Below are 21,593 nucleotides of genomic sequence, written 5' to 3' on the forward strand. Positions count from 1 at the left end.
ATTTTCCTGAATGCAAATTTAAACAGCTATCAGGTGAACAAAACTTTATCTAAAATAATTTAATTAGGTTGAAAATGAGGTCACATTTTCACATATTTTAAAACATGCCATTAACACAATTTACATTAAAGGTAGTGCCATTATTATACAATTAATAAATATTAGTCTTTGGAACAGTTCAGGACATCAGGCTAAGGCAACCCTAGATCACTTTCTAATACACCTTTCAGAGGATGGCAACAGGCAGGCTTAACTGATCTAACTAATCAACTTCAACAGTGCTTGACTGGAGAAAATGCCTGCACACACTGTCCTTATAGGAATGGAGTTGCCTACCATTCTCAGACAATCTGCATATTTTTCATGAAGGTACAATCTATGCATTTTTCACAAGAAGCTTAATTCTGCATTGCAAATTAACAAGAGGCATTTTCAGAGGTAGACCATGATACAAAAGCAAAGGGCTAAGTTAGTCAACATCAATCTAGAAGCTAAAGCAGATGAGCCTTCTGTGTTGAGGAGATACTGTGTCTTCATGACCACTGACGTAGATGCATCAAGCCAAGTGATGGCAGTGTATAAACGTAGGCCCCCTAAACACTTGGTTGTACAGCTGATGTACAAAGCGTTTGACAACAGTTGCAATACAACAGAGTTTGTCTGCACAAAAATGCTAGTGTTATTATTTTTTGCGCAGAAAAACTAATATCAATAGTACAACCTGAGGGGGGGGGGGTGTAAGGTTAGCTATGATGGGTAGAGGGGCTTTCCCAGTCCTGGACGGCAGACTCTCTGCTGGTCAGCCTCTCCCCTCGGGGGGTCTGACCGGTCATTAAGCGCTTCAGAGTCTCTGAGGTGCCTGGTCTGATCCAGGGCTCCATGGCAACCATATCCACTGAGCACCGGGGTTCTGGGGCACGAGGGGAAACCTGCGGAGACGCATCTTCATCGCTAGACAGGTCTGCTGGACAAGAGAACAACCGTGAAGAGATGCCTACAACCCATCCATCATCTTCTTAATACTCATTCATAGAGATCTTCCAGGTAAATATAGATTGTTCAATTCTGGCACACTATGACAGCCTCTATGGTATCATTGCCATCTTCCAGGGCCAAGATCTTCACCCACCTGTTCCGTGGCTCATAGCCGGCAGCCTCTTGGTCCTATGGTGGTTATGCCCTCTGCCATGCTGCTCAGTGTTGAGACTGGCCTCTGACTGGTGGGAGTAGTTCTCTGGCTGGTCCACAGGCTCTCTGGCGCACACCCGCTCCTAAACAAGCCAGAGCACAAGATATGATGACGGTAGAGGAATATAGTATTTTCAATGGAGAGCTGCCACTGGCCTCTTCATTTAAGAAGTGAGGCCATATTCACAATGTAGGGATCAGGGGCTGTTTGTGTCAAGCGTCTCAGTGCGGAATTAGGATCAGTTTAGCCTTTTCGATCATGAAAGGTTTGCAAGGACGGGGGAGGGGCCTGATCTGAGATCAGCCCCACCCCCCACTGAGACACTCGGAGAATATGGTCCCAGTCTCAAATAGTTCAGTTCAGACTCTGTCAGAGGACTTACATTGTGCAGGTCTGCCCTCTTGGCCAGCCGCCTCCTCTCCCTGGCTGAGAGCTGGGGCTTCTGCTCAGGTGTGGGGGGCACTGGAAAGGTTTCCTTCATGGGATCTGGAGACAAATTACTTATTAAATATACAGTACCAGTCAAAAGTTTGGACACACCTACTCATTCCAGGGTTTCTCTTACATTTACTATTTTCTACATTGTAGAATAATATTGAAGACCTCATGTAGTAAAGTGTTATAAAATATTTGTATTCGTTTATTTCAGATTCTTTAAAGTAACTACCCTTTGCATTGATGCAATGTAGCCACACTTTGCACATGATGTCATTAATCATCACTGCAGAGCTCTCCCTGGACTCTGCCGTGCCTTGATTGTATTACTGTTGATATCTGGAAATGTGCATGTACACCCTGGCCCATCTACTGTTGCTAGCCCCAATTCTGATTTCTGCTCTCATAAAAGCCTGGGTTTTCTGCACGTTAACAATAGAAGCTTATTACCTAAGACGGATCAATTGAAAGTGTGGGTTCACAGCTCCAATCCAGATGTGTTGGTCATTACTGAGACGTGGTTAAGAAAGAGTGTTTTGAATACTGATGTTATCCTTTCTTGTTATAACCTTTTTTGGCAAGACAGATCTTCCAATGGTGGGAGAGAGGCAATCTTTACCAAGGATCACCTTCAGTGCTCAGTTGTCTCCACCAAGTCTGTCCGCAAACAATTTGATTTGCTGGTTTTAAGCATTAAACTTTCAAATAGCTCTTTGTTGATTGTTGCTGGGTGCTATCGTCCTCCATCAGCACCAGCCTGTACCCTACCTGCCCAAATCTCTCTCCTGGCCCCTTATACTAAGTCTGAATTTGTCCTGCTAGGTGACCTAAACTGGGACATGCTTAAACCACCTGACCAAGTCCTAAAGCTTCCTCAGATTATTACCAATCCCACAAGGTATGACTCCAAACACACAGAAAAGGCTACTCTTCTTGATGTTATCCTCACAAATAATCCTAATAGCGATCAGTCTGGTGTTTTCTGTAATGGTCACTGTTGTAATGGCTGCTCAGTGAAACGACCTGTCCTGATTTGTCATAGACACTTGCTAAAAAACTTTAAGGAGCAAGCCTTCCTTCATGAACTGGCCTCTGTAAAATGGTATAGAATCAGCTTGATCCCCTCTGTCAGACGCTTGGACCTTCTTTTTTAATATTTTCAGTGGTATTGTTAACACGCCCCCATAAAGAAAATGAGAATTAAAAACAGGTTCAGCCCCTGGTTCGACCGTGATCTTGCAGAGTTACTCCACCTCAAGAATTGCCTTTAGCAAAAGGCTCGGCACACTCAAGCTGACTGGCTATCGTTCAGGCAAAGAAATAAGTACACTCAGGCTATCTGGAAGGCCAAAGTTAGTTACTTTAAGGAGCAGTTCTCTCTTTGTGGGTCTAGCCCAAAGAAGTTCTGGAAAACGGTTAAAAATCTGGAGAATAAACCCTCCTCACAGCTGCCCATGTCCCTTAATGTTGTTGTGGTTGTTACCGACAAGAAGTTCATGGCTGAGCTATTTAATTACTCATTAGGTCAGGATTCCTATTTGACTCAGCCATGCCTCCTTGCCTATCCAACATTTCCTCATCTCCCACCCCTTCTAATGTGACTATCCCTGATGCTTCTCCCTCTTTTCCCCTGCCCCGATACAAAGTTTCTCCGTCTGAGGTGCTAAAGGAGCAACTTAAACTTGAGCCCCCCCAAAAAACCATCTGGTTAGACCCGTTCAACCTTTTTAACCTCTCTCCTTTCTGGGGAGGTTCCCATTGCTTGGAAGGCAGCCACAGTTCGTCCTTTATTTAAAGGGGAGATCAAGCTGATCCTAACTGTTATAGGCCTATTTCTATTTTGCCCTGTTTATCAAAAGTGTTGGGAAAACTTCCGCTCAGATTATGGATGTGTCACTGCAACCTAAAAGGTCCTCAATGATGTCACCATTGCCCTAGAAGCAATATTGTGCTTCTATTTTTATTGACTTAGCCAAAGCTTTTGATACAGACCATTCCATTCTTGTGGGCCGGCTAAGGAGTATTGGTGTCTGAGGGGTCTTTGGCCTGGTTTGCTAACTACATCTCGCAAAGAGTACTGTGTATAAAGTCAGAAATCTTCTGTCTCAGCCACTGCCTGTCACCGAGGGAGTACCCAAAGGCTCAATCATAGGCAATCATCCATTTATATGCAGATGATAGTCTTATACTCAGCTGGCCCCTCCCCAGATTTTGTGTTAAATGCTCTACAACAAAGCTTTGTGTGTCCAACAAGCTTTCTCTACCCTTAACCTAGTTCTGAACACCTCAAAAACAAAGTCATGTGGTTTGGTAAGAAGAATGTCCCTCTTCCCACAGGTGTGATTACTACCGCTGAGGGTTTAGAGCTTGAGGTAGTTACCTCATAAGTACTTGGGACTATGGCTAGACGGTTCACTGTCCTTCTCTCAGCACATATCAAAGCTGCAGGTTAAAGTTAAACCTAGACTTGGTTTCCTCTATCGTAGTCGCTCCTCTTTTACCCCAGCAGCCAAACTAACCCTGATTCAGATGATCATCCTACCCATACTAGATTACGGAGACATCATTTATAGATCGGCAGGTAAGGGTGCTCTCGAGCGGCTAGATGTTCTTTACCATTCGGCCATCTGATTTGCTACCAATGCTCTTTGTAGGACACATCACTGCACTCTAACACTCTCATCTCTGTATACCAGGCGCAAGACCCAATGCTTGATGCTTATTTATAAAACGCTCTTAGGCCTCACTCCCCTATCTGAGATATCTACTGCAGCCCTCATCCTCCACATACAACACCTGTTCTGCCAGTCACATTCTGTTAAAGGTCCCCAAAGCGCACACATCCTTGGGTCGCTCCTCTTAAGTTTGCTGCAGCTAGCGACTGGAACGAGCTGCAACAAACACTCAAACTGGACAGTTATCGCAATCTCTTCATTCAAAGACTAACCCTAACCATGGAAACTCTTACTGACAGTTGTGGCTGCATTGTTGTCCCTACCTTCTTGACCTTTGTGCTGTTGACTGTGCCCAATGTTTGTACCATGTTTTGTGCTGCTACCATGTTGTGTTGTCTTAGGTCTCTCTATGTAGTGTTGTCTCTCTTGTTGTGATGTGTGTTTTGTCCTATATTGTATTTATATATATTTTTAAATCCCTGCCCCCATCCCCGCAGGAGGCCTTTTGGTAGGCCGTCATTGTAAATAAGAATTTGTTCTTAACTTGCCTGGTTAAATAAAAATGACAGCTTTGCACACTCTGGCATTCTCTAAACCAGCTTCATGGCTTCAACGACCTGGAATGCATTTCAATTAATAGGTATGCCTTGTTCAAAGTTAACTGGTGGAATTTCTTCCCTTCTAAAATCAGTTGTTATGGCAACAACAGCTCAAATAAGCAAAGAGAAATGACAGTCCATCATTACTTTAAGACATGAAGGTCAGTCAATTTGGAAAAATGTGCAGTCAAACCATCAAGTGCTAGGATGAAACTGGTTCTCATAAGGACCGCCACAGGAAAGGAAGACCCAGAGTTACCTCTGCTGCAGAGGATAAGTTCATTAGAGTTACCAGCCTCAGAAATTGCAGCCCAAATAAATGCTTCAGAGTTCAAGTAACAGACACATATCAACTGTTCAGAGGAGACTGCGGAAATCTGTCCATTGTTCTGATGAGTCCAAATTGCAGAATTTTGGTTCCAACCAGTGTCTTTGTGAGACGCAGAGTAGGTGAACAGATCTCCGCATGTGTGGTTCCCACCGTGAAGCATGGTGGGTGACACTGATTTATTTAGAATTCAAGGCACATTTAACCAGCATGGCTACCACAGCATTCTGCAGCGATACGCCATCCCATCTGGTTTGCGCTTAGTGGGACTATCATTTGTTTTTCTTCAACAGGACAATGACCCAAAACACACCTCCAGGCTGTGCAAGGGCTATTTAACCAAGGAGAGTGATGGAGTGCTGTATCAGATGACACAACCTCAACCCAATTGAGGGTTTGGGATGAGTTGGACCACAGAGTGAAGGAAAAGCAGCCACCAAGTGCTCAGCATCTGTGGGAACTCCTTCAAGACATTCCTCATGAAGCTGGTTTAGAGAATGCCAAGAGTGTGCAAAGCTGTCATCAAGGCAAAGGGTGGCTACTCAGAAGAACCTAAAATATATTTAGATTTTTTTTTGGATACTCCATGATTCCATGTGTTATTTCATAGTTTTGATGTCTTCGCCATTATTCTACAATGTAGAGAATAGTAAAACCCTTGAATGAACAGGTGTCCCAACTTTTGACTGGTACTCAAGTCACTCTTTCCCTTACAAAAACTGGGGTGTGTCCCAAATGGCACCGTATTCCCTATATAGTGCACTACTTTTGACCAGAGCCCATAGGCTGCCTATAGGGCGCTCAGAGCCCATAGGCCACCGGTCAAAAGCAGTGCACTATTTGGGAAATAGAGTGCCATTTGGGATGCATCCCATGTGTTATTCCCAACGCACGCACACCTTCCCTTCCTACCCAGGGACAGTAGTGAACCACAAGGGGCCTACCAATGAAAGCACTGTCAGACTCCAACAGGGAACCTCTCATAGGATCCCCCACTGCATTCCTCTGGGGAGAACAGAGTGTACAGGCTTAGTGACATACACAGACAAGCTGTACAGCACAGCAAATAAACCACTGTACGTGGTTCAGTGCACTAGCTAAATGAACTGGTCAGTATAAACTCACCAAATAATGGTCTTGTTGCTGGGGTGGTCTCAGGTCAAAACAATCTGTAAAATGCAAAGACAAATGATTTAAGCCCCTTACAACGTCTGATAAGTATTGATAGAGCAGTCAACGGGTCGGTGATAAAATATTATTTAATAGTGTGTCTGCGGACAGTGAGTAGAGGTTGATATTGTGTCTAGACAGTGAGTAGGGTTGATATTGTGTCTAGACAGTGAGTAGGGTTGATATTGTGTCTGAGGACGGTGAGTAGGGTTGATATTGTGTCTAGACAGTGAGTAGGGTTGATATTGTGTGACAGTGGAGGGTTGATATTGTGTCTGACAGGACGGTGAGTGGAGGTTGATATTGTGTCTGAGGACAGTGAGTAGAGGTTGATATTGTGTCTAGACAGTGAGTAGGGTTGATATTGTGTCTGAGGACAGTGAGTAGGGTTGATATTGTGTCTGAGGACAGTGAGTGGAGGTTGATATTGTGTCTGAGGACAGTGAGTAGAGGTTGATATTGTGTCTGAGGACAGTGAGTGGAGGTTGATATTGTGTCTGAGGACAGTGAGTAGAGGTTGATATTGTGTCTGCGGACAGTGAGTAGAGGTTGATATTGTGTCTGCGGACAGTGAGTAGAGGTTGATATTGTGTCTGCGGACAGTGAGTAGAGGTTGATATTGTGTCTAGACAGTGAGTAGAGGTTGATATTGTGTCTAGACAGTGAGTAGAGGTTGATATTGTGTCTGCGGACAGTGAGTAGAGGTTGATATTGTGTCTGAGGACAGTGAGTAGAGGTTGATATTGTGTCTAGACAGTGAGTAGAGGTTGATATTGTGTCTAGACAGTGAGTAGAGGTTGATATTGTGTCTAGACAGTGAGTAGAGGTTGATATTGTGTCTAGACAGTGAGTAGAGGTTGATATTGTGTCTAGACAGTGAGTAGAGGTTGATATGGAGTCTGCGGACAGTGAGTAGGGTTGATATGGAGTCTGTAGACAGTGTGTTTGTTTGGTGATAATGCTGCTGACCGTCAACAGGTTCTCTCAGGCTGTTGATCCTGCGCTGCTGCACCCTGTAACCAGCCCGTCTCTGGATGTCCACCCTCTGTCCAGCTCGGTCCCTAGGGGGCTCACAGTAACCATGACCTTCCTCCTTTCTGGAATCAACATCTGCAGCACAAACAATGACTTCTCCATTCAATACTGAATGACATCACTGATCACCCTGGTAAAGAGTAGTGCACTAAAAAAGGAGTGTGACAGGGAATCTACACAACCCCAGTTGCTGCATTTGTTTGATGAACACTGTGCTGTTAGATTTCATGTATAACAATCAGTGCCCTGAGTTATGTGCCAATGGCACCCTATTCCCTAGTGCACTTCTGATGAGACCCTACATAGGGAATAGGGTGCCATTTAGGACCGGCCCAGTATTCATCAAACAATCACTGTACTCCTTCACCTCTGTATCGGAGCTGTAGCGAGTCATGGATCCTATGCAGGTAGTTGGGCTCTGTGTTCCTGGAGGAGGGTCTCCTGACAGGGGCCTGCAGCCGCAGTCTGGCCATGTCAAACACATCCACCTGGGGCCTGTCCCTGAGCCTGGACACAGTATCGGTCAGCCTGGAGATATAGCCTATAGATAGGACACTACAACTAACACACAGCCTGGACCCTTGGCTTGCTGAAGCCATGAGACCAACAGTGGAGGGCATCACCTCACCAGCCTTACCTATCACTCATAGGTGAGCCCAGCTCCTCCCACTCTGACTGCAGTAGCTGGACCTCCAGGCGTTTCTGCTCGCTACGCAGCTGTCTGCGCAGCACCGACAGTTCACTGATCACACCCCGCTGGTCTTCTGGCACGCACAGACAGACATCAGTATCTCAGAAGTTGAGAGAAAACAGTTGAACTACTATGTGTTGTATTATTGTGGGAGTCAGTGTTACCGGCAGCTCTCAGCTGGTTCCAGCGGGCTGGGACTGGAGGGGACTGGAGCCCTGATAGAGAATGCTCCTACAGGGGGAAGAGAGGAAGGAAGACCACACCCAGTCATTCTCCACTAATCTCTCCTCACAGTCAAACTATTTCCCTCAATGGTAGTGTGGAAGAGGACATGCTGTGGGCCCTGGAAGTCACTCACAGACAGGGAGACGGCAGTAGAGCGACGGCTGTCCATGGACGGAGGTCTGGGGGTGTACTGGGGAGCCTGATACCTCTTCCGGAGGGTGGGGATGGGGGGAGACGGCTCCCTTGGTACCTATTAGAAAGGCAACCACAATGTCATCACTCAACTCAGTTTCCCAGATTAAGTGGAAAGCTTTGAATGGAGATTCTCCATTGAGCATGATTTCTAGTCGAAGAATAGGCTTAATGTAAACCGCCCCTCGATGTTCAGAGGGTCAAACGGAGCGTTTTCCAGTCAGCTCACCTCCTCTAGACGTGCTTGTCTCTCCTTCTCATACTGCTTCCTCAGGGCAGAGTTCTCCTTCTCCTCTGCCTCTTTCTTCTTCCTCTCCACCTCTTTCTTTCGCTCCTCAGCCAGACGGATCAGCTGCTCATTCTTGGCTTTTTGCTGGAGGGAGAAAAACCTTGCTCAGTCCTCTGAAATGTGTGTGTGTTACAATAAAGATTTCCTGAACTGAATGACTCATGTCATATGATAGCATTCAGCTGATTGACATGTTACTCATACTAGTATCTAGAGTATTGCAGTGTAACCTAACGCTACAGCTCCCTTAGTGAACCCAAGCCCTGGTGCAGTTAATACTGACCTCCATCTCCTTGCGCTTCTTCCTGTCCTGTTCTTCTTCATACTCTCTCTGGATGCGCTCCCTCTGCTCAGCCAGCCTCTTCTCCTCCTTCTCCTCCTCCAACCTCTGGCTCTCTCGCTCCTCCGCCCCCTTCTTCCGCTTCTCTTCAATCTAGGCAGCAGGACAGACAACCAGGGTAATCACTGTGTGTACGTGTATCCAATCACATACCTTAGCTGACTAAGGTAAACCAAACCATCAATGCGCATCAGTACAACATCGTTATTTAAGCTCCGCAATAAGCTTTTTTACGTGACTTAGTGAATTTCAGCTGATGATGTGAAAATACTATTTTAGCCACACAGTGCCGAGGCGGGACATCCAGTACCTGTTGTTTGAGGTAAGCCTTGTGCTTGTCCTGTTCGTGGACTTGCTGTGGTGTGGGCCGGTTACCAAAAACACTGCCTCTGGCAAACAAAGGAGCCTGAACAAAACCTGTTGACAGAAACCCACCAGACAAAATAACATGTTAGCTGAGCCTGACACAGTGAGCTGGACAGGTTGTCAGGGTGCCACTACCACTTTGGGTTGTGTCCTAAATGGCCAATAGGGCTCTGGTCGGAAGTAGTGAACTATGTACGGAATAGGATGACATTTGGGACACACCCTTCCTCTCGGTCCTGTTGCATATGCCTTATAGAGAATCACATCAATGTGAAAGCCCCTGTATCTACCGGAGACTCTGTGGGTGGAGGGAGGTCTGGTGTCCTCCTCTCGGAGTACTGTCATGGTGGCTGTCGCCATCTTCTGCCATGTCTCAGGGTTGATGTAGGCCTCCTCATTATGCTTGTGCATCTGGTGCAGATCGGCTGGTGACATTTCACATGATTATGATTAGTAATAAACTTTACGAAGGTTTTAAATATTACACATTCTTCCCTCTGCGCTCAGTCTCCAAACGTATGTCTACTGAAAGGTGAGAAAACACAGAGAATGTGGACCATAGTGTGGAGGGAGAGAAGTGGCAGAGGGAACGTACTGATGAGGTTGCCCCTGCTGTCTCTGAGGGGTGCTCCTCCTCCCCCTCTCCCCCAGGGGTCGTGGTTCTTCATGTCGGCCTCCAGCTTGGCCTCGTACCGATCCCTCTCCTCCCTGTCCAGCCTCCGCCGCTCCTGTCGATCCTGGATCTGCAGTCAGGTTTGGATGGAACACTTTCATTAGAATACCAATTATCCAAAAATGAAGTTCCCTCACAGGACAAATAAAGTTATTCAATTCTGTACAACCCAGATGTGCTTTTGTCTTCACTGGTCATGTAAAGAGGACAATAGAGAAGAGTGCAATGGTATATTGATAGGCATAGCTATTGGTAAATTGCTGTGAGAATGTCTGAGGGAATGGGTTCAGAAAAACAAAACAAATCTGATTCTACAACACACCTACATGTAACTGTCAAAATAAACATCTTAATAGGGGGTTGGGCCGCCACGACCCAGAACAACTTCAATGCACCTTGGCAAAGATTCTACTAGTTTCTGGAACTCTATTGGAGGGATGTGACTCCATTCTTCCATGAGAAAATCCATCATTTGGTGTTTTGTTGATGGTGGTGGAAAACGCTGTGTCTCAGGCAGCGCTCCAGAATCTCCTATAAGCGTTCAATTGGGATTGAGATCTGGTGACAGATGGCCATGGCATATGGTTTATATCCTTCTAATGCTCATCAAACCATTCAGTGACCACTAGTGCCCTGTGGATGGTGGCGGGGTCATAGCCATGGTAGCCAAAATAATGGCCTGACCAGCATTTTTATTCATGATGGAATGTTAATTGCTTAATCACCCCAGAACCACACCTATGTAGAAGCACCTGCTTTAAACATGCGTTGTATCCCTCATTTACTCATGTGCATGAATTATTATGGCAGGACTTACATGTTACCTGGCAAAAAAGCTGACTGCTCCCTTTCCTGGTGTCTCCCTGCCGAAATAACACACTGTGACGAAATGCATGCAAGCATTGAGGAGAAAGACACTGCTGCCTTCCACAATCACATTCAAAATGTACCTGTTGTCTCAGTGCCTCCTTGTAACTTAACACACACTGTTTAGATGGCTTGATCTGCTCGGCGGGAAATCCTCCAATCCCTGAACCCGTGATAGCAGCGTCACTGGCATGTCTGCTGAAAGATGAAATATTTACGCATGTGTTCACTACTATGAAATACGTCTATGTAACAATTTGAAATGATCAATATTATGCAAAAAAGGTATGGCAAACGGGAGGTACACAATTGATGTGGTTTGTCACATTTCACGCATTGATGCAATTCAATCTTATCACTGAGAAAGATGTTCCGATTGTCAGAGGAGAAGGGAGAGAGAAAGAGAGAGGACAGTTATTGGGAGAAAGATGGCAGATGTAAGGGAGGAGGGAGAGCTCAGAGCTGTCCAGAGCAGGCTGCAGTCGTCACTCAGCAGGGAGGGAACAACAGTCCTGTCTGTCCAGACGGCCAGTGAGCATGACCTTCTCAGAAGTCCAACACAGGGCACAAATAAGGTAGATTTAGAGGTGGTGCCCCCTATTGGTGAATAGAGAATACTACTCACCACCTGAAGAGACTAGCATCCTGTCCAGGGGTTAATTGTACATCAAGCTGCCTCATGCTACAGAAACAGGAGATAGGCTCCTGCCCTATGGGCCACTTTGGCTCAGACAAGGCTTACTTACTGAAGAGTGGATTTTGAAGGGAAGAGACAGGATAAGATGACTAGTAAGGTACTTACTGTGGAGGGGGCTCTGGATGGCTGCTCCCACTGTGCTGACTGGGAGGGCTGGGCTGTGTCTGGCTGGGGCGAGGCCCTGCAGGAGGAAGGCTCAGGTAGGACACAGGCTGCCCCCCTCCTGTCAGCAGGATCTGACCATCTAACATTGAACCACCAAACACTAATGAACATACACTTAGAAAGAGGTGTACATTGGTTTGACTGAAAGTATAACAACACGACATGGGCTCATTTCCTAGCTAACACACATAACGTAACCCAATACATATTATATAATACCACAAAACACAAATTAGGCTAGATCATAGAACATACGCTTTCACTCCCATCAATATTTTTTTTACTAGTATTTAACCATTTGAATCTACTGATGTAGCTTGAATATTTAACTTCGACTGGTAGTGCTTACAGTTGGCCGGGTTAGGGTCCAGTGGATTCCTTGCTCCATGGTAGAGGTAGACCTTGTCATAGGGACTTCTATGTGCATCTGCCAATGTGGATGGTGGATGAGGAAGGAAACCTGGAATCCTGAAACAGAAATTCTAAATCATACAGCAATGTTTAATTTTGTCAAACAATCTAGTGAATGTATCAGATTGAATAGATGAGGGGTGTATCCCAAATGGCACCCTATTTCCTATATAGTGCACCACTTTTGACCAGAGCCCTGGGTGCCATGTAGGATGCAGTTGAGGATTACTGCTTCTTCGCTACCTGGGGGTGTCCATGTTCCTGTGAATGGCCTGGCTGTAAGGGGAGATGCCTCTACTGCTGAGGCCCAGGGCGTGGCTGTACTCCAGCAGGGGGGACTGGAAGGCCACCCGGGGCTGCTCAGGGGGAAGCCTCTCTCGGCTCTCCTCAATTGGTCTCCCATTTAACTCATCACCTGGTACGTCCACACCTTGGCCTAGTGGGTACAAGCTGTCATTTCTCTTTCTGGCATGGTCGCCACCATTCACTGCCCCAAGCGGTTTGATCCAATCTGCCTGTTTCTCCGGGTCAGTCGACCCTGTCACAGCAACTCTGAGCTCCAAATCCTTCTCTCTAATAAGACAAAGAACAGACTGTTCATGAGGTTCTCCCCACTAGTAAGCAGCAGTAATTCGGAACTTGTCCAATTATTAGGCAAAAGATCTGATCAAATTGGTCAAAAGACCAATTAGTGGCAAAAGATCAGAATTTGGCTGCCTGTGTAAACGCAGCCTTATAAACAAATCTACCTCATGACTACAATGCTGCTAAAATGAGTCTATGTAGACCCTGTAGCTCATCTCACTAAGATGGATAATGTAAGGCTTTCTTCACATACAGCAGGATCAGACAAACATGAACAACCACCTTTTCTTATTCCTCTGCTGTTCAGCTATCTGCTCCTGCAGCTCCTGCCTGTACCTCTCCTTCCTTCTCTGCAAGGCAGCATCTGCATCTGCAGCCCCTGTCAGACATGCCATATCACCACATTTTTTTGAGAAATATCAACAAATGATCTAATGTAGTTAACCTTAGTTAAGAAAAATCTGAACAGAATTGGTCTTACCAATCATTAGTCCGGTAGCAAATTCGGGCTCGTCCTTCTTGGTAGAGGATCTGGATCTTCCATTGGGTTTCATCCCTGCTGGTACCTGCAGCCTGGCAGATAGGACGTCAATAAGCACTCACAGTACACTTACACTTTACAGATAGAAAAATACTGAGCGATAAGTGTCTGTGTTTTAGTGAAAGTGTGGTTTTTTTGGTCTGATTCTAGGCTGGTTTGGGGATTTCATATGATTTTATTGTATGGGAGGATTCTAAATCTCTACGAATAGCTGGCACAAGAAGCTTGAACAAGCCATGATCCAGGCACAACAGATGACAGTATGACATCAGCCCCATTTCATTTGTACTTTTCCTCCCAATGTCCCTAACAATGGAAAATTAAAACTTTAATCCAGATTAGATTAAATATTTCTGCAGTTGTTCACAGAAATGTACATTACTGTACAGAAAATGCACTGCGTTAAAAATCCACAACAAAAAGAGAGCCATGACAATACAATCGTGTTCACTTGTACCAAATTGGCATTACCACAATCATTTAGAAATGTATGTTATTCAATACGAATAGTTCGACATACTTGGCTTTGGGGGTTAGAGATGATGACCCCCAGCGTGCCTCTAAGTAATCCTCATCGGGAACAACAGACCCGTTAGTCTCCTTCCTGTCTGCATAATGACGCGTCTCTGTGTAGTCGTCAGGCAGCTCAACTCTCCTGTCCCTGAGCCTTGATATGTTCCTGCGCAAAAGAGGAAGGTTAACAATACTTTTTCAAACATAGACCTAGAGTCAAGCATTTAGCAAAGACCATTTCAGTAGAGACAATTAACCCATTACATAGCTAACATCTGAATCTATTACAGGTAAGTGCAACATCATGATTTGTATCACAAAGGGAGTGTTTTAAGAACACCTGAAGTCCGTTTTGTAGTGTCTTCTTAGCCGCCTCCTCTCTTCTCCTCTCTCAGACCCAGTCTGTCTGAGCCTCCTCCTCTCCATAAGATCCAGATCTTCCTCTGTGAGGTCCTCCTCAGAGTCATAGTCCACTCTCACCAGCCTGGCCTTCTCTCTAGGAAGGAGCAGCTCATCCTCAGGCCTCAGGCCCTCCTTCCCACTGCCCTCCACCAGGAAGTGTCCTCCCCTGTGCAACCCCCTCTTGCCTTCATTCAGCGTGGCCGTCTCTCTCCTAGAGGGGACCCTCTTAGGGTGCACCGGGGGTCTGGGGCTGCAGTGAACATCAGGGAGGTCTGGAGGAGCTCTGAGAAAGGCAATCTGCTCCTGTATGTATGAGGGGGAAAGGACAAGTTTAAGCTCAACTTCTGGTTCCATGCACCCTTTTTACGTTTTTTTACAGAAGAAGATTTGAGCAAATTCTCTTAATTTACTGAGACCTGTTTTACCAGCCCTTTTGTAATAATATACACTCAGTATACCAAACATGATATTGAGTTGCGCAGCTCCCCTCTCGCCATGGACTCTACAAGGTGTTGAAAGCGTTCTACAGGGATGCTAGCCCATGTTGACTCCAATGCTTCCCACAGTTGTGTCAAGTTGGCTGGATGTCCATTGGGTAGTGGACCATTCTTGAAAAACATGGGAAACTGTTGAGCTTGAAAAACCCAGCAACGTTGCAGTTCTTGACACAAACCGGTGCACCTGGCCTAGCACCTACTACCGTACCATGTTCAAAGGCACTTAATTTTTTGGGGCTTGCCCATTCACCCTCTGAATGGCACACATACACAATCCATGTCTCAATGGTCTCAAGGCTTAAAAATCCTTCTTTAACCTATCTTCACCCCTTCATGAACTCCCTGTTCACTCATGACTGCACGGCCAAGCACAACTCCAACACTATCATTAAGTTTGCTGATGACACAACAGTGGTAGGCCTGATGACCGACAACGATGAGACAGCCTATAGGGAGGGGGTCAGAGATCTGGCTGTGTGGTGCCAGGATGACAACCTCTCCCTCAACGTGATCACGACAAAGGGGATGATTGTGGATTACAGGAAAAGGAGGGCCGAGCACGTCCCCATTCTAATCGCTGGGGCTGTAGCGGAGCAGGTTGAGAGCTTCAAGTTCCTTGGTGTCCACATCACCAATCAACTAACATGGTCCAAGCACATCAAGACAGTTGTGAAGAGGGCACGACAAAACCTATTCCCCTCAGGAGACTGAAAAGATTTGGCATGGGTCCTCAGATCCTCAAAACGTTTTACAGCTGCACCATCGAGAGCATCCTGATGGGTTGCATCACTGCCTGGTATGGCATCTGCTCAGCGCCAACCGCAAGGCACAATAGAGGGTAGTGAGTACAGCCCAGTACATCACCGGGGCCAAGCTTCCTGCCATCCAGGACCTCTATACCAGGCGGTGTCAGAGGAAGGCCCTAAAAAAAAAATAGTCAAAGACTCCAGCCACCCTAGTCATAGACTGTTCTCTCTGCTACCGCACGGCAAGAGTTACCGGAGCACCAAGTCTAGGTCCCAGGGGCTTCTAAACAGCTTCTACTCCCAAGTCATAAGACTCCTGAACAGCTAATCAAATGGCTAAGCAGACTATTTGCACCCCCCCCCCCCACACACACACACACACTGCTGCTACACTGTTATTATCTATGCATAGCCACTTTAATAACCCTACCTGCATGTACATAATTACCTCAATTACTTTAACACCGGTGCCCCCCGCACATTGACTCTGAACCGGTACCCCCTGTATATAGCCCCGCTATTGTTATTTACTGCTGCTCCTTAATTATTTGTTTTTCTTATCTCTTACTTTTTAGGTGTTTTCTTAAAACTGCATTGTTGGTTAAGGGCTTGTAAGTAAGCATTTCACTGTAAGGTCGACACCTGTTGTATTTGGTGCATGTGACAAATAAAATTTGATTTGATTCATCTACACTGATTGAAATGGATTTAACAAGTGACATCAATAAGGGATCATAGCTTTCACATGGATTCACCTGGCCAGTCTTTAATGGAAATCAAATCAAATGTTATTTGTCACATGCACTGAATACAACAGGTGTCGACCTTACCGTGAAATAGTAACAAGCCCTTAACCAACAATGCAGTTAAGAAAATATTTACTAAATAAAGTTAAAAATAAATAAAAGTTTTAAAAATCAGGCTATATACAGGGGGTACCGAGTCAATGTGCGGGGGTACAGGTTAGTCAAGGTAATTTGTTCATGTAGGTAAGGGGAAAGTGACTGCATAAATAATTAACAGCAAGTACCAGCAGTGTAAAAAATAAGGGGGGCCAATGCAAATAATCTGGGTGGCCATTTGATTAATTGTTCAGCAGTCTTATGGCCTGGGAGTAGATGCTGTTAGCCTTTTGGACCTAGACTTGGCGCTCCTCTACCACTTGCCGTGCTGTAGCAGAAAGAACAGTGACTGGACCTTCCTCTGACCACCGAGTATACAGGTCCTGGATGGCATGAAGCTTGGCGCCGGTGATGTATTGGGCCGTATGTACTACCCTCTGTACGCCTTACGATCGGATGCTGAGCAGTTGCCATCCCAGGTGGTAATGCAACCTGTCAGGATGCTCTCAATGGTGCAGGTGTAGAACGTTTTGAGGATCTGTGGACCCATGCCAAAGCTTTTTAGTCTCCTGGGGGGAAAAGCTGCTGTCGTGCCGTCTTCACGACTGTCTTGGTGTGTTTGGATCGTGATAGTTTGTTGGTGACGTGGACACCAAGAAACTTAAAACTCTCGATGTGAATGGGGGTGTGTTCGGCCTTCCTTTTCCTGTAGTCGCTCTGGATAAGAGCGTCTGCTAAATGACTTAAATGTAAATGTAGTCCACAATCATCTCCTTTGTCTTGCTCACGTTGAGAGAGTGGTTGTTGTTTTGTATAGTAAGTGTATATATAGATTTGGCTATTTGGAATGAACTAAGAGGCCTCAGTTGACAGAGCTTGATATAAAAATAGGCTACACATAGCACTTCTTAGGTTACCTTAGCAGCTCTCCTCTCACCAAGGGGAAGGGGTGGGCCTGGTTCAGCAGCATTCACATTTTTCTATAATTAAGGGCCAAATTGGCCAAATCAGCCCAAAGCAGAGATCATTGTTTAAAAATATATACATTTGGTAGAAGACTGCACTGACTCCTTGCACTCGTACCATTCCAGTGCTCTTGTTTATCACACACAAGTAAATATTATGGCCCATGTATGTATGTTGACAGGTTACACATTTGTAAGTAACAACTACATAACTTTTGGCATTGGTAATATTATTACCTGAGCCATGAAGTGTCTGTAGTCCAGACGGAGCTCTTGATGTAACTTCTGTTTCTTCCTCTCATAGTCTCTACCCAAAGGTAAACTTAGACAACAACTCTCCTCTGAAAAACAGAATGGTATACATGAAATAAAAGACTTCCCATTGGTCAGGATCTAGATCTACCACAAAGTATCTTACAAATTGGGTTCATAACTTTATGAAAACCTGCTTTTTCCATGACAGACTGACCGAGTGAATCCAGGTGAAAACTATGATCCCTTATTGTCACTTGTTAAATCCACTTCAATCAGTGTGGCTGAAGGTGAGGAGACAGGTCAAATAAGGATTTTTAAGCCTTGAGACATATGAGACATGGATTTGTATGTGTGCCATTCAGAGGGTGAATGGCCAAGACAAAAATATTTAAGTGGCTTTGAATGGGGTATGGTTGCCAGGTGCACCGGTTTGTGTCAATAACTGCAACCCTGCCTGTTTTTTAAATTCTCAACAGTTTCCTGTGTCTATCAAGAATGGTCTACTACCCAAAGGACATCCAGCCAACTTGACACAACTGTAGGAAGCATTGGAGTCAACATGGGCCAGCTTCCCTGTGGAATGCTTGACACCTTGTAGAGTCCATGGCCCGACAAATCAAGGCTGGTCTGAGCTAAAAAGGAGGGGGTGGGGGAATGCAACTCAATATTAGGAAGGTGTTCTTAATGTTTTGTACACTCAGTGTATACTGTACCTTTCCCTTGTGCCGTGAACGACTTAAATGGAGGGATATTTTCCTTGAGTGTGTGGTCATAGGTCTTGTGATCTTTTGTCTGTTGATCCAGCCACAGGTCAGAAAATTGCAATAATTTGCTCAGCTGTCACCAAACACAAAGTAGCATGCATTTCACCCATGTCCAAGTGAATCATTCCACCTCAAAAAACACAAGAAAGAGACCACCATCTCAGATTGTTTTGAAATAATTTCTGTCAACAGAAAAATATAAGTTTAGCATTCCTACAACATTAATTTGTTGAAATATAAATGAATATCTGCTATATTAAGCTAATTGATTGCACCCAAATTGTAAATTTATAGGATTCATATAACGTTGTTAAATATAGCACCTAACATCTGATGAGTTAGACATGAGAAATTCACAACAAAAAAGACATTTTAAAAAATGGTCCCCCCCAAAAATGTTGACTATTCAAAGAAATTGGTTATTGAAGTTGTTGGGTTTATGTCCCATCCTAAATCCTGATCTGACCAATAGGTGGTGCTGTTCCTGCTATTAGGTGATTAGATTTTTTTTTTTTAAGAATCCCCCCATCATTATAAAGGGATAGTTCACCCAATTAAAAAAATTACACATTGGTTTTCTTACCTTGTAAGCAGTCTATGGACCAGAGGGCTATCCTCCGAAGCAAGTTTGAGCAGTTCGAGAGGTAACTTTGATCAACTGAGTTCAACTCTGTATAATAGCAAGGTACATTTCTATGGCAACAAATCCAGGTTAGTTCTGATGGATTTGTTGCCATAGAAATGTACCTTGCTAAAAGGTGTGCCCCTTTCTTTTTACCCGTTATACAGAGTTGAACTCAGTTGATCAAAGTTACCTCTCGAACTGCTCAAACTTGCTTCGGAGGATAGCCCTCTGGTTCATAGACTGCTTACAAGGTAAGAAAACCAATGTGTAATTTTTTTAATTGGGTGAACTATCCCTTTATAATGATGGGTTGGCTAACTCCACTTACCCTGAATGAAATGACTTAGCCACGAGTTGAGGACCAATTAAATCAGATTCCCTTCCTGCTGCAAAGATTATGTCATCATTCCCTTCATTTGCAGAAGATGATTGATTAAATATTTTATTAATCAAATTTGTTGCGTGTAAAAAAAAATAGTAATGTTAAAATATATCACATTACACATTTAGTAATGAGAGAATGCATTTTACACTTCACAGTCATAATTTTGTAGAATTTATTGATAGAAGTGGGGGAGAAAGGTGTTTTTGGTTGAGCATTGATAAGCACACCAAAGTCTGCATTAACATTAATAAAGACAACACTTCTAAGCCCATTTCACACCATAGCCTACTGAATTCGCAAGCTTTCTTTTCTTTCATTTTGACTTCGGCACAAATTCAAATGTGGCACCGACTCACCTGTGGATTGATGTTTCAGCATTGACTCAATGAAGAGTTCTGCGTTCGACTAGCGATGTGCGGCATGCATGCACATTTACAAGCCTGCTAAAGTTTGCGGCAGACAGACAAGCAATCTATTATTTAATTTCTCAGCAATCAAATTATTTTCAACAAAATAATGCATATCTTATTTGTTTCTAACTACAGAAACAATTTCAGAACAATCTGAGATGATGGGTGTCATGGCTTGCTGAAATGACATGGAATGACCCAAGTTCAACATTTTCAGCATTCTATCACCACAGTAAAAAATAAACATGGAAACACACCCTTATTTCCAGGTAAGGTGGATTTTGTATCCTCTGCTACTCTGGCCTTCTGTTGCTGGATGAATTTCTTAAGTTCATTATCCAGCTCCATTTATAATGCAGGCTCACTGTGAAAGTGACAAAATTAAACAATGTCTAATAATACAGCTCAAATGTACTTGCAAACAGTATAACATTTACATTCTAGCCATTTAAGAACTTCTGGGTGAGAATATAATGTTACCTAGCTAGTAAATAGTAACGTCAATTAAATAGTGATGTTGTTTACGTTAGTAAGCAATGTCATGAATTGTAAACATTTAGCTAGGTAGCTAACGTTTGCTAGTAGCAGCATTTTGGACTCGACAAAACAGCCTCAACAAGTCTAGGATTAACTATAGACAGTTTAACTTTGGTCATATTTCCCTAAATGTATCTAGTTATGCTGTTGTAATATCATCTGATCATATTGCTGGCAAAGTATGATAGCTTTCTTACTACCCAGCTCGCCAGAAATGGCCCGCTGTCTCTTTAATTTCGGTTGTCAAGCAACCACTGAACACAAAAATAATCTTAGCTATGTAACGTTACCTAGCTAGCATTTAGGCCATATCTTACCTAGCAAACAAGCAAGCTACGTAAATGTTACACGAATTGGTTAGAATTTTTATAAACTAAATTGGCGAACGTTAGTTAGCTACCTGTTGTCTATAGTTAACGTTAACCTGATGTGTAAGCCAGCTAAAGTTAGCTAGCTAAAACAAATCAACGACAAATGCATGCGAGACAGGCATAGATGGAAGCCTGTTGCGGAGTTGGTTTTCTATATTAAAATGGCATAAACAGTACTCACCATTTTTGCAACCAAGATAGCTACTGGACTTGCGAACTTTTGCTACTCAGTTAGTTAGCTTAAACTACAAGGCCACAGCTGCCAACTAAGTAGCAACAGCCAGGTAGCTACAGTAGCACGTTAGCACCGTAAATTTAGCTCGCGACCACCCAGCACCACCCTTCTAAAATATGAATTGTTTATATCTGCCAGATTCCTTCCAAGTGCAAGTGCGCACTTTGCTGTCTTTAATTTTCACCAGTACTGGTTCTTTCATAGAGAAATAATGGTCCTAAATATTCTTCAATATTTTCAGAGTATCTTGTCAGCAGCACTGCAAGTACTAACCAGAGGCACTGCAAGTGACGGAAAAAGTATTCACTTGACCACTGTGGTCTTCTGCGGATCTAGCGCCCCCGCTATCAATCAATTTGACAAATGCACCCCTCATGATACACTAGCATAGGTTGCTGTTCGGTGATACACCGCTTACCATTTCACTGAAAGCAAAGCGGTGAGCAGTGGAGAGGGCGGGGGACCTTTGGGAGGTGCGAAAGTTGCGTGTGAGTCGGTGAAAAAGATAACGTTTTCCCAACTTTATGCAAATCACCAGCGGTGACCGCTGGGCGATGACCAATCAGAGTGGTT

The 21,593-nt window shown here is 44.4% G+C and overlaps 1 protein-coding gene across 12 annotated transcripts; it reads right to left on the minus strand.

The window, feature by feature from the left end:
- Window positions 1–44: 44 nt before the first annotated feature.
- LOC115114368 (centrosome and spindle pole-associated protein 1-like) lies at window positions 45–21,585 on the minus strand. Of its 12 annotated transcripts, none has more exons than XM_029642548.2 (28): window positions 21,439–21,585; window positions 20,135–20,241; window positions 17,676–17,779; window positions 17,391–17,453; window positions 14,327–14,691; window positions 13,994–14,152; window positions 13,414–13,505; window positions 13,215–13,311; window positions 12,591–12,920; window positions 12,286–12,404; window positions 11,877–12,015; window positions 11,158–11,272; window positions 11,032–11,070; window positions 10,130–10,277; window positions 9,825–9,959; window positions 9,479–9,585; window positions 9,112–9,261; window positions 8,769–8,912; window positions 8,481–8,597; window positions 8,287–8,353; window positions 8,069–8,195; window positions 7,799–7,938; window positions 7,366–7,506; window positions 6,352–6,395; window positions 6,171–6,231; window positions 1,572–1,675; window positions 1,130–1,271; window positions 45–964 (listed from the first exon to the last, which is right to left on the minus strand). In XM_029642548.2, the coding sequence occupies exons 2-28, from the start codon at window positions 20,223–20,225 to the stop codon at window positions 744–746; spliced, it is 3,561 nt and encodes a 1,186-aa protein (XP_029498408.1). In that variant the 5' UTR covers window positions 20,226–20,241; window positions 21,439–21,585; the 3' UTR covers window positions 45–743. The 12 variants fall into 12 exon arrangements, with proteins under 12 accessions (XP_029498408.1, XP_029498410.1, XP_029498411.1 ...); XM_029642550.2 differs by lacking the exon at window positions 21,439–21,585 and adding an exon at window positions 20,967–21,052 and having other exon boundaries at window positions 11,158–11,269; XM_029642551.2 differs by lacking the exon at window positions 21,439–21,585 and adding an exon at window positions 20,967–21,052 and having other exon boundaries at window positions 8,069–8,192.
- Between the last annotated feature and the right edge of the window lie 8 nt (window positions 21,586–21,593).

Source organism: Oncorhynchus nerka, linkage group LG9b (genome assembly GCF_034236695.1).
Source record: "Oncorhynchus nerka isolate Pitt River linkage group LG9b, Oner_Uvic_2.0, whole genome shotgun sequence".
In the NCBI taxonomy this organism is placed as follows: domain Eukaryota; kingdom Metazoa; phylum Chordata; class Actinopteri; order Salmoniformes; family Salmonidae; genus Oncorhynchus; species Oncorhynchus nerka.